This window comes from Equus asinus, chromosome 7, assembly GCF_041296235.1.
Source record: "Equus asinus isolate D_3611 breed Donkey chromosome 7, EquAss-T2T_v2, whole genome shotgun sequence".
Taxonomy (NCBI): Eukaryota; Metazoa; Chordata; class Mammalia; order Perissodactyla; family Equidae; genus Equus; species Equus asinus.
This window is the reverse complement of record NC_091796.1, coordinates 109,525,885-109,538,212: the sequence shown is the minus strand read 5'-3', so window position 1 is coordinate 109,538,212 and position 12,328 is coordinate 109,525,885. Positions and strand designations below refer to the sequence as shown.

General features: G+C 65.8%; 1 protein-coding gene across 3 annotated transcripts; it reads right to left on the bottom strand.

Annotated features, from left to right (window-relative positions):
- Positions 1-1,445: 1,445 nt before the first annotated feature.
- On the bottom strand, positions 1,446-12,101 carry TEDC1 (tubulin epsilon and delta complex 1). 3 transcript variants are annotated; one of them, XM_044774445.2, is made up of 8 exons: positions 11,769-12,101; positions 10,422-10,500; positions 9,549-9,751; positions 9,059-9,214; positions 7,816-7,914; positions 5,290-5,376; positions 4,651-4,818; positions 1,446-3,349 (listed from the first exon to the last, which is right to left on the bottom strand). In XM_044774445.2, the coding sequence occupies exons 1-8, from the start codon at positions 12,054-12,056 to the stop codon at positions 3,026-3,028; spliced, it is 1,404 nt and encodes a 467-aa protein (XP_044630380.1). In that variant the 5' UTR covers positions 12,057-12,101; the 3' UTR covers positions 1,446-3,025. The 3 variants fall into 3 exon arrangements, with proteins under 3 accessions (XP_044630380.1, XP_044630386.1, XP_044630382.1); XM_044774451.2 differs by having other exon boundaries at positions 9,549-9,710; positions 11,769-11,907; XM_044774447.2 differs by lacking the exon at positions 11,769-12,101 and adding an exon at positions 10,592-10,939.
- Between the last annotated feature and the right edge of the window lie 227 nt (positions 12,102-12,328).

The window sequence follows — 12,328 nt, the reverse complement described above, 5'->3', positions numbered from 1 at the left end:
AGGAGACGAGGCGGGGCCCGCGCGGCAGTGCACGTGGATCTCCCTCTGCGGGCTTTTCCTGTCACCCCTGATGCACCCAAAGAAGAGGTGCCGTGTAGGAAGTATGCGGCATGATCCGCGCCCCGCGGCGCGGGCCCCCCACGCCCCCCTCTCCGGGGGCCGCCCGGCTGCGCTGACGACGTCACTGCACAAGTGCCAGTCCCTTCCCCATCCGTGCGGCTCGGTTTGGCTTTTTTTTTAACGGCCTCCTCGCGCGTCCTCTTCTGCAGCTTGTCGTGTTTTCTCGAAGACGAAGACTTTCTTCAGTCCCGATCCCAGGAGGCTGCCGGCCGCCCGCATCGCCGACTCTGCCCTCGCGGCGCTCTCTCTGGTCCGCTCTCCCACCGGGGTCAGGGCGCGCTCCACGTTCTGCGCTTCCCAGCGCTGCTCCGAGGCCCCGCGCGCGCTCCCGGCGCCCAAGCGCTTCCCCAGGCGGCGGTTCGAATGCACCCGCCTCTGCCCAGCGCGAGGCCGTCGGCAACCACGGACGCCGGCTCCCAGGGCGCCCCCGCGGGGCTCCCAGGCCATCGCACCCTGCGCGTCCCTGGTCCCTGGTCCGGGGAAAGCCAGCGCTTGACTGACCTAGCTGACTTCCTGTGTCCTCTGCTCTGCAGCGCCTGCCCTTGGGTTCTGCTCGTTCACTCTCCGCTTTTTCACAACTATAGAGTTCTGTTTTCTCCATGCCAACTCTGTAGGGTACAGACGCTGCAAATAAATTTCCCACTCTGGCTTCTTTTCCTCTTCTTCGCCGTCATGTAATAAACAGTGGTTTCCAGTTTTGACAGAGTCTGTCCTCTCCTAATGGAGCCTACTGTCCTTAACTCTGCAAGGACGTTTGTCTTTGTCTCAGTAGGGAACCCCATGGGACCCACGCCCGGTCCTCAGGGACACTGACTCGTCCGGAGCAGCCCGGCTGCCGGTGCTGGCCCCAGCTGGGCTCCAGTGTGCATGTGGGCCCTCGTCTTTGCGTCTGGGGGTGGTGGGCAGGGTCTTGACCCTGGTGTCAGGCCTGTGAACCTGTCACATCACATGCAGAAGGGGACTGAGGGTGCTGACGGAGGCCAGGGACCCCCAGAAGTGGAGGAGAGGCAGGGGAGTGTCAGAGACGGCTGCCTGTGTGAGGACTGGGGGCCCTGCCCACACCCGATTTCAGCCTGGGAGATCGTGTGGGACCCCAGGCCACACACCTGCGTGGCTCTAAGCCTGTGCACTCACCCGTTATGGCAACAGTAGGAGCCAAACACCCTGCTCGCCTGGTCCCTGCAGCCTTAGAACGAGCCTGTTATGGGGCCACCACAGGTGCGCCCCGCCTCCCACGGGCTTGGCCTCTCAGGGCCTGTTCAGACCCGTGTATTTCAGAATCAGCAGCTAAAGTCCCGCAGACACGCACACGGACACTCGGGATTTTGCTTGCGACTGTATTGAACCTACAGACCAATCTGAGGAGTGACAGCTCCGTAACTTTGGGTTTGCATTTGGGTTTCTGAAAATCACGTTCCCAAGGACAGGTGGGCATCCTGGCTGCATGGCGGTCCACAGAAGCAGGGAGATTCAAGCGGACTTGTTTCCAGGTGAGACGGGTCCTGTCCAGCGGGGCGGAGGACAGTCGAGGGCGCAGCAGGGAGGGACGAGCCCCGAGAGGAGCTGAGAGGGGAGCCCAGGGTGTGGAGGAAGGGACTCTGGGCCAGGAAGTCTCGGCACAGGCCCAGGGGCCCTCTGGGGGGCCACCCCATGAGGACAGGATCAGGGATGTGCTTCCGAAAGGGAGAACCTGCTGGCCACTGCCTGGTCCAGCCAGTGCTCCTGAGGCCACTGCAGAGGCAGCACAGGTATATCCCTCCACCCAGGGACAAGAGGCCCAGACCGGCCGAGACAGAGCTGGTGCCGCCCGGTATGAGCTCTCACTCCAGCACATCCCCAGGCAGGCAGGAAAAGCAATGAGAGGATGTTCTAGCAGGGGGCCCAGGGGACCCAGGGACTGGAAGTGGCCTCAGGCCTGAGCTGGCTGGTAGCAGGAGGTGGCCAATGGGCCCCTTCACCTGCCCAGCAGTGAGCGGGTCGGGTTCAACTGCCCTGCGAAGAGGAGAGCCTGGCAAGGGAGGCAGGGCTGAGGCGGCCTGTGCCTGCAGCGGGGAGGGCTGGGAGGCCGAGGCTCCTGGGATGGAGAGGACCCTGTTCTGGCTGCGGGCACATCCCTGGACACAGACGGCTCTTTGTCAGGGCCGAGCCACCTTGGAAACAAAGACCCCTCTGTCCACATTGGCCTCCCCCTCACCCCCAGGGCACCACCCCCAGGAAAGGAACAGAGCCCCCTGGGCTCCCATCTGGCACCCCTGCCCACCATACACACAGACACACACACACAGGCACACACACACACCAGGCACACGCATGTGGACACATGCATACACACAGAAACACGTGTGCACACATGCATACACACAGGCACGCACACAGAGACACACACAGACATGCACACAGGCATGCAGACACACACGCACAGGCATGGCCCAGGCCGGGCTCGAGATGGGAGCCTGAGACGAGGGCTTCAGGGGGCGCCCAGGACCCTGACGCCCACCCTGTGCTGCAGGCCAGGCCTGTCCCCCTAGTACCTGGGCAACCCAGACCAGCCCAGCTTCAGTCACTAAAACCCAGGGTCCCCTTCCCCTGGGACTGAGCCCAGCCCCCCGAGACCTGAGGGTGGCAGAGGGATGCAGCAGCCTCGCTCCTGCAGGGAGGCCTCCACAACAGTTTCTGAGTCCTCTCTAGACCCGAAAGCCCACAGCCACCACACTGGGTCTGTTATGACCTCCTCACAGAGGACAGACTGTGCCCACCTCTGCCACTGCTGCCCAAGGAGCTGAGCTCCATCCAAAGTAGGGAGAGCCCCAGGGCCCAGAGTGAGTGCACCACCAGGGCTGTCTCTGCATCGTCCCTGCAGCTGCCCGGACTCAGCCAGGCTGCTATGACAGGTGCCCCACATCCCTCAGCATCCAGGCGGCAGGATCCAGATGAAGCCAGGCAGGGCTCCCACCAGCCTGGCCAGCTCCTGCCGACACTGTCCCTGTAGCTGGCGCAGGGCCGCCTCCAGGCAGGCCTCCCGGCTCCTCAGCGCCTTGATCACCTCGGTGGCACACAGACCTGGGCCGCCCAGTGTCCCAGCCTCACTCCTCACCAGCCGGTGGGGCCCATGAGGCTGGGCCAGGCCTCCACCTCGCTCCCAGGCTCGCTGCAGAGCTGTCAGCTCCTGTCTTACGGCTTCCTCTGAGGCCCGCTGCGTGGCCTTCCACCCTGGCCCCCAGCCTCCAACCTGCACAGGAGAAGATGGTGGCTCATGAGCCCAAGGCAGCCGAGTCCCACCCAGGGGCCCCCTCAGCACTCCCCTCAGTGGCCCCACCCGTTCCCCGAGAAGGACTGAGGGCCCAGATCCCACATCTCCCACGGAAGCTGGGACCAGCCCCAGCGCCAGCTCCAAGGCCTGGCCCTTCCGGACTCTGCATCACCCTCACCAAGCCCTGAACCCTAAGCCAGAGACCTTGGGGCCCCAGGGATGGAGTTGACGGCCTGACCACCCCCGAGCCCTCAGGACCACCCGGATCCACGTCAACTACCAGGGAGGAGTGTAGGGAGTGGGCTTGGCTGCTCCCAGCAGGCTGAGGCCCTTGGGGCCATCCAGAGACCAGAATGCAGACCCTGGGGACAGCCACCCCCAACCCCCCCCAACCCGCTCCTGGGTCGAGCCCAGCCTCCCACCAGCCACCACACTCTGCTGAATCGGCTTCCCACCTCCGCCCTGCCCTCCAGGAGGCGAGTGTGGGACGGGGCTGACCCAGGGGGACGCCAGCTGAACCCACCTCTGGCCCTCAGGGCAGGCCTGATCCCAGACACCCTTAGGCAGCTGGCCCAGTGGGGTGGGGGAGTGAAAAGACACTGTACCCTCGGTGTCCCCAGGGAACCGCCCTGACCCTGACCCTCAGCTGCTCTGCTCGAGGCTCCCAAACAAAGAAGCATCAGTGGCCCTGAGCCACGACAAGCACCGGCCTGACTCATCCCGAGGAACCGCCCACAGACATCCACAGAACTTCAGCTGTCACCTCCAGAGAGGGGAGGGCACAGGGCATGCACAGCCTCAAAGACCTCCAGGAAGCCCCCTGCTCTTCAGGGCAAACTGGAGACTTTAAGGGGAAAAACCACACTGGAAATTTACTGTAAGATGCTTCAGAAAAGGACGAGAGATGGAGAGAACAAGGCCCACTGCTTACAGCTCGAGCCCTGGTGCGCGCCACTCCGGCCCCAGAGAGGCGGGCGGTGCACGGGCAGGTAGGGCAGACCCACGTGTGCCCCAGCAGGTAAAAGAGCAGACGGGGGTGGACGGGACCTGCTGGAGACAACACCAAGAGCACCCTGGGAGAACAGACAGGCCTCCAACAGGGCGGCCTGGGGCTGCAAGGGACTCAGGCAGGGGCGGTGGGGGCTCCTCACCACACACCCTCCTGCTCTGCGCATCTGGCACGTGAGTACACCCCCACCAAACTTAACCAGATTAAACCGCGTGAACTCCACAGGCCACTCTGCTCCACCTGCCCCAACTCGGCATCCCCAGGCCCTCACCCTGGCCTCCCAGGCCGCCCGCCGCGGCTCCACCACCGCCTGCAGCTCCTCCTGAAGGGCCTGCAGCTCCCGAGCCACCAGCTCCAACTCGCCAGCACCCCGTTCAAGGATCCTGGGCAGAAACGTGGGCTGTGAGGCCTCTGGGGGGCAGGCGTCCAGGACTGTGTCCTGCAGAGAGAGACCCAAGTGAGTGGGCAGGTGGCCAGCACAGGCCTCACAGCCACAGGCCCAGCTCCCCAGTCAGCGGGGAGAGGTGGGCCAGAGGCCTGGGGCAGTGCCCACCCCCAAGTGGCACAGTGAGGTGGATAACTACCAGCAGCCCTGCAGGCCTGGGGGCCAGGGAGGCACCAAGGCCAGGCTTCCGGAAGGCTGAGAGCCCTCAGAAGTCTGGGCCTCCCCAAGAGCTAGGCAGGGTGGGTGGTGGGACAGATGGACATCTGGAAAGAGCCCCAGACTCAGAGCCCGCAGGCCTGGGTGCAGAGCCAGCTTCAGAGCTGGGCGTGTGTGTGGCCTCCCAGTATCTCCTCTTTCTGTCCAGGAAATGGAAAGACTCTTCACCATCACCCCGGGGCTGCTGTGGTCAAGGCCGGGGATGGGGAGGGGAGGGCAGGGGAGGTGGGGTCGCTGGGGCTTCCTGACCATCCACTGCCAGAAGACCAGCTCCCGGCGCCGCCACTCCAAGGCAGCCTCCAGGCGTGCATTCTCACTCTCCAGCCTCCGCAGCAGCTGCAAACGGCAAACCATGGCCCAGTCAGATCCCATGGGCACCTGGATCCCAGCACCAAGACATCATGCACTGTGCCCACCTCTCTCTCTGGCCCCTGCGCCCAGTCACTAGCCCCACCTCCATGCGCTGCCCACGCCTGTGAGCAGCCCGTGGTCCCCCATGCCGGCCCTAACTGTGAGCCCCACAGGGTCAGGGGCTGAGTCCAGGCACTCCCTGACTCGAGACCTCGGCCCCACATCCCTTGCTAACTGGGGACTGCACCCCAGAGGCTGCAGGCAGAGGAGGAGGCCCGGGACAGGGGGGCCTGCCAGGCTGTGGGGGAGGAGGAACCTCTCCCCTGCAACCTCAGAAACCCAAAAGGCGAAGGCTGCACTGCGGCCCAGCTAGGAGGTGATGGAGAATAGGCTGGGGCATCAAGGTGGAGAACACAGCCTCGCAACACGCAGGAGGGCAAGAAGCCCCACACCCAGGTGGCCCAGACCTGCCAGCAGTGTGCCACAAACTGCCATGCCCAGCCCGCCTGCGCCTCAGGCAGCCAGGAGCCCCGCGCAGGTGCGTGGCACAGCCAGGCTAGCCGCACGGTCCACCCGAGGCTCCACCGTGGGTTGGGGAACACCCTGACCGGGAGCAGGCACGGCTCCTCATGGAAGGCAGAGGAGCTAGGTCATCTGGGAACCCAGGAGCATGTTCGGGGGCCGGGACAACTGGCCATCCTGTCGGCCAAGCAACAGCTCTGCCAGGCCACCACTCGGAGGGCCAGTGCATGCGCCCTGGGCTACAAAACCGGTGACACGGGGTCTCCCCTGGCCAGGGGTCTCCTCCTGCCCTTGGCTCCAGGGAACCCAGAGTGCCCGCCAGGCAGCCAGGGCCCTGCCTGTTGCAGCTGGAAGCCTGGGCCAGAGGAGGCACGGCCTTGAAGACCAGGCCAAGGGCCCGGGGAGGCAGGCCTGCAAGGAGAACTGCCCCACAGCGAGGGGCACAAGAGTCGGCTGAGACACCCCGGAGAGCGCAGCCTGTACAGGCGCATAGACGCACACCCTACACGCTGGCCAGCAAGAAGAACACTTAACTGGTTCCCAAGGCCAGTCCCACAGGGCACCCCACACTCCCCAGGCCATGGGATGGGGGGGCAGGCAACAAGCACCCTTCCCACCGGGCTGTGGGCCCAGTCCCTCAGTTCTGGAGTCTCCCTAGGGTGAGGGCAGGGAGAAGACACAGCGATGGAAGGAGAAGGCTGCAGCTCAGCCAGTAACCAAGGACGCTGCCCAGCCACTCAGGAGCACGCCTGGCCACTCACACAGCAACCACAGATCATTCCAGAAGCCTCTGGGACATGGCCCAGGAGTGCAGGCCCTTCAGGTAGGCCAGTCTAGGCTCCTGCCAGCTCCCCCTCCAGAAACCGTGGAAGGAAGCCGACAATAGGTCCCGTCCACCTGGCCACCCATCTGCAGTCCTGCAGTGCCAACCTGCTCGGCCTCCAGGAGGACGGGGAGCCTTCCTCGGCCCCACACACGCACCGAGGCCAGGGACCCAGGCAGCACCAGGCTGGAGCTGGTGCAGCCTCTGCTCTGCTCCAACCCAGGGGGAACAGGAGCAGGATCCAGGCCTCGCTGAGTCACCCTGAAAAGGTGGACTGAGCCAAGGGCACCTAAGGACGCTCAGATGCTGCCTCAGCACTTCCAGGGCCCAGCACAGCCCTGCCCGAGTGCGGCCAGCCAGGTGTCCCCCAGGGCGCAGACCCAGCAGGCACCAAGGGCCAGGCAGGTGTCCCCAGGTGGCCACCCTAACCCCAAAGCATGGATGCAGATCCCCCAGGAGCACGCTGCGGGGATCTGCTGGGCAGGAAAGAAAGGGCCACTCCAGTCCTGAGCCTCAGCCCTCCTGCCCAGCCAAGTGCCCCTGGGCCGGGCAGCACCAGCCCCACACTCCGGACAGGCCTGAGCCCAGCCCTCGACGACAGCCAACCCTGGGCCTGTCCCAGGACCCTGGCCATGCCAGCCCAAGGGAAAGAAACAATGACAACCAATGTGTGGCCCCAGAAAAGAAGGTTGGCAGAGTGCGGGGCATGCTGGGCCAGCTTCCCCCACCTCCCAGACTCCCTCCGCCACCAGGTGACACCTGAACAGCCTCGAGGACCAACACCATCAGCTTAGACCCTCAAGCAGTCTTCCTGAATCCCAGCAGCCACCCTCAGCCAGCTGCCAGCCGGGCCCAGACACCTGTGCCCCTCGGGCCCAGCCCCATGCGCACACAGTGGCCAGTCTGGATTCCTGCATCAGTGCACAATCTGGGGGTAGGAAGGGCTCTGAGGATGTGCCTGTCCCCAACACACGCAGGATGGTGACCTTGGCAAATACCCCCAGCTCAAAGACTCAAAGACAGACCACTACAGGTCCTCCCCCTAGGCCCCTCCACACCTTGGCCCCACCAGCCCTCACCTGCCGGCCGCCCTCCGGGTCCCTGAGCAGCTCTGCTTCAGTGACAGACAGGTGGCCAAGGCTGCGGTCGCTGTGGCAGCCACGGGTGTATGAGTGGACCTGAAACAGGCAGCGCAGGCCCCAGGCTGAGTGGGGCGGTGCCTCCCCAGCACTGGGCACAGCCTTCGGAGCCCACCTCACAGACAAGGAAACGGGCCACACCTTGCCGAGGCAGTGCAGGGCAGGACAGGCCCAGGCTCAGGACAGTCCTCGGCAATGCTGGGGACCAGCCCCGAGCCCAGGGCAGGCAGGAAGCCCCGAAGAGGCAGGGGCACCAGGCAGCCCTGCCTGTAGCCTCTCCACCCACCCAGCTCCGGGGGTACAGTGGGGGCAGGGTGGGGCACCCTGCTCCCCGCCTCAGCTCCAGTGCCAGGCCCGTACAGCGTGAGAAAGAGCCTCTGGACAGGCCAAACGCGGGGCCACGGAGCAACTGTGTGGGTCTCGGGGGCAGGGAGGGCTCCTTAGCAAGGTGAGGCCCCAAAGCAGATGGGCGGTAGTTAACAGGTGGCACTGGCCCAAGCAGGAGAAGCAGCTGGGATCGAGGCTGGGCAAGAGGGAATAGGGGGTCCCAGAACAGGCCAGCTGAACAAAAGACCCTCTGCCTGGAGCAAGGGTGTAAGGTAGGGGTCTGCACACCATGGAGCCCTGTGCTGGTGGGAGCCCACAGCCAAGTGCCCAGCCACCTCTCAGCTCAGCCCTGGAGCTGAGTCCTGTTGACCTTCAGGAGCCCTACAGGAAGTGTCCACCACCCACAGCAGCCCACACCCGGGGTGTGGTGGGAGGGGAGCCCAGGCGGCAATGGCTTCCCCAGGAACTGGAGCCCACATCACTGCTCAGTGACACACAGCCTCAGGCCTATGGGGACTTCTGGGGACAGGAAGGCCAATCTCGCAGGCTCCTTGCCCCTCTGGCTCCCTGCCCCAGTGATGCCCAGCTCCATCTGTCCTAGGCCTCCTCATGGGCCACCTGGAGCTCCAGGATCAGGCCCCAAGTGACCCCAGGGCAGTACCCAACCAGTCAGCCCCCTGCCAGGCCTAGGAAGGCCCACATCCAGCCAAAGGCCAGGCCCCAGCTCGCGCTGGGCCTCACTGGGCAGGCCACGGGCAGGGAGAGGGGCCAAGCTTGCCGCAGGGAGAGGCAGCGTGACATCCTGGAGCACAGGGGGACAACTGCCCCTGGGAGGACAACGGGCAGGCAGCACTACCTTGCCCAGGAGGGCGCAATGCTCCTGCTGACTGGTGATCAGGTTTCGCCACCGGAACCGCAGCTTTCCCATGAGCCACTGCAGGTGGCGGATGTCCACACAGCCATCTGCTTCCACACGGGGTGCAGGTGGGCCAGGGCTGGCCAGGACCTCACACTGGAGAGGGGGCAAAGGTCAGGCCCTGCTCGCACACCCCAGCAGAGACCCCCAAGGGGGAAGGAGAAAGGAGGCCCCAGGGAGTGAGAGCCGTGGATCCAGGAGTACCAGAGGGACAGTCACCTCACCCTGCCCTGAGGAGGGGGGGCAGGGGAGGTGGGAGCAAGGACCAGGGCAGGGAGGCCAACGGAGGCCCAGTCTCCAGCCAGGATGGCATTACTAACCCCCAAAGGGTGGCCCTGAAGGCTGGCCCAGGCCTGTCCTCACGGTCCATCAGGTGGCAGCCAGGCTCCCGGCCAGGGCTGGGCCCTGCTCACCCTCACCTCACACCCACCTCGCACACGGGCATCTCATCTCCCAGCCGCACACGGATCTGGGCCAGCAGCCGCTCGAGCAGGGGCCCGCGGGCCAGGAGCCAGGACAGGGCCAGCAGCAGCTCGCGGCTGCCCTGGGAGCCGTCCTCGGGGAGCTGAACCAGCGCACGCCTAGGGTAGCCCTGGGAGCGCAACACGGACTTCACCAGGCGCGCTTGGGCTTCTGGGGGTAGAAGATCGTCAGCTCAGGGGACCACCCATTGGAAGTGACATCACCTAGACCCCTAAGGGACCCCCGCACCACCCCAGAGACCAAGCTTGGAAGTGACAGTAGGGGGTTGGGACTTAAACAAAAGCGGGAGCCCAGGACTAACTCGCGCCAGGGCTTTATGGGGTACGCCGGACCCAAGCCTGCGCAGGGACCGGACTTACTGGAGGAAGCAGGGCTAAGAGCTGAGGGTCTTGCGTGGGTGGGCGGGGCGGAGCCTACAAGGGGAGGGAATCGTGTGGAAAGCAGGAACTATGGGGCCTATGCGGCCCGGTCTTACCAGGAAGCGGGGCTTTGCGTTGGTGGGCGGGGCCAGAGTCTACTGGGGTCGGGGCTATAGGGTGGGAAGTACCCGAGCCTACAAGGGGCAGAACTTACCGAGTAAATTGGGTGCGGGGACCGAGGGAGGGTGGGGGCGTGCATGGGTGGGGCTGGGCAGACCCTACCGGGGGCGGGGCTTACGGCGCGGGCGGGACCTGAGCCTGAGAGGGCGGGACTTACAGCAAGAAGCAGGGCTAACGGGGACGGGGCTTGCAAGGGGGGCGGGGACAGAGCCAACAAGGGGTGGGAATAGCCGGGAAGGCCGGGCCTATGGGGGCGGGCCTTCCCGGGAGGCGGGGCTTACCCGGGGTGGGCAAGGCGGCGGCGTCGTCTGCCGGCCGCGGCGAGAGCACGTGGAAGAGCAGCCTCCAGAGCGCCGGGGCCTGCGGAGATCAAAGAGCGGCGGTCAGCGGGGCCGGCCGCCTCCCTCCACCGGGGCCGCCGCAGGCCCGGCCGCCTGCCCGCGGGCCTCACCGCCTCCGGACGGTCGAACTTGGCGCGGCGGAAGGTCTCGGGGCTGGGCCCGCCAGGCAGCGCCCGACTCAGCGCGGTGATGGCTGCGGGCAGGGCCCCGGCGGCGTCCGCCGGGTCCACGCGGCGCCGCCGCCGCCCCATGCAGCCGGCCCCAGCCTCGCTCGGATCGCGCGCCGCCGCCGCCACCTTGTCCCGCGCCCAATCCCCGCGCGGCCGGGACGCGCCTCCCACCCCGGCCAATGAGCGGCGCCCCGGCGTTTGAGTGCCGTCCGCTCCGTCCGGTGCGGAGACACTTCCGGTGCGACGCGGGCCAATCGGCGCGGAGAGCTCCGCGGGGTCCGCCCTCTGCGGCTCAATCGCGGCTTCGCCCGACACCCGCCTGGCCCGGACTCCGCCAATCGGCGCCTCACCCCCTCGCACCAAACGTCCGCCTAGCAACCGCGGGAAGGTCTGCGGCCGCGCTCAGGGCGCCCCCTGCGGCCGGGAGGGCCGCGCAGCCGGGCGCCACCGACCCGCGACGGCGACCTCGGCCTCCGCGAAGCCCTCTCCGCTCGGCCGCCAGGGGGCGCCCAGAGCGCGCGCCAGGCCCGGGACGGGGACGCCCCTGAAAGCTCGGCCCCGTGGCGCGCGCTCGGGCTCCTCCCGGAAGGTCGGCGACTCTCTCTGCACCCCAAACCTACGTCTACAGACCCCCGGCCCGGCCCATCCCCGTGCATCCTCTGCCCGGCCAGCCCCCCACCCGCCTCCCTCTGTCCCCCCTCTCCTTCCATCCTCTGCCCGGCCAGCCCCCCACCCCGCCTCCCTCTGTCCCCCCTCCCCGTGCATCCTCTGCCCGGCCAGCCCCCCACCCTGCCTCCCTCTGTCCCCCCTCCCCGTGCATCCTCTGCCGGGCCAGCCCCCCACCCCGGCCTCCTTCTGTCCCCCCTCCCCGTCCATCCTCTGCCCGGCCAGACCCCCACCCCGCCTCCCTCTGTCACCCCTCTCCTTCCATCCTCTCCCCGGCCAGCCCTCTTGGGGCTCCCTCTGTCCTGTACCTTCAGCCCTCCTTCCTGAGTTGAAGGAACATGAGCACAGCTCCTTTGGGAAGTAGCCTGGCGGCTCTTTCAGAGTTACACGTAAGTTTACCGCCAGACCCAACAATGCCAGTGCCGGGACCGTGAGATCTAGGGTCACGTACATGGAAGTTCATACAGCTTTGTCCTAAACCGTCCAAAAGGCCCCGCTGTGCCGTGAGCCACAGGATGGAGGGCTGGTGGGCAGGAACAGGAACACCACGGACTCGTTCAGCATGAGTGACCTCAGACGTGAAAGAGCCCGATGAAACCCTATATTGTATGTGTGCGTAGGTACGTGTATGCGTGCTGTATACTGTACGTGTGTGAAACACCCAGAGGAGCCAGTGTGGAGACAGGAGGCAGAGCAGAGGCGGCCGGGGGAGAGACTGAGCCTGGGAGCCCTGGCACATGGGCAGGAGGGGATTTCTGTGGGTGAGAATGGTCTAGAGCTGGATTGTGCTGACGGCCACAGAACTCTGTGAACTGGTTAAATCACTGCATGTGAATGTGCTGGGGTGAATTTTATGGAACGTAAATTATACCTCAATAGACTATAAAGAAGAGAGCTGGGGGGGAGGAGGAGGGAGAGAGGGAATGAAAAAGGCTCAGTCCTTGCTGAGCTCCTAGCCCGCCCCAAACAACCCCACAGCCTTGGCCAGGCCCACAGGAAGTGCGGTCCCCC

Bases quoted from the DNA above. Each gene is read 5' to 3' on its own strand.
- TEDC1 (XM_044774445.2), bottom strand. From the start codon at position 12,056: ATGTGCCAGGGCTCCCAGGCTCAGTCTCTCCCCCGGCCGCCTCTGCTC. The intron at 9,215-9,548 runs GTGGGTGTGAGG...CCCCCTCTCCAG, and splicing joins ATGAGATGCCCGTGTGCGAG to TGTGAGGTCCTGGCCAGCCC. The intron at 5,377-7,815 runs GTGAGGGCTGGT...TGCCGTTTGCAG, and splicing joins ACCCGGAGGGCGGCCGGCAG to CTGCTGCGGAGGCTGGAGAG.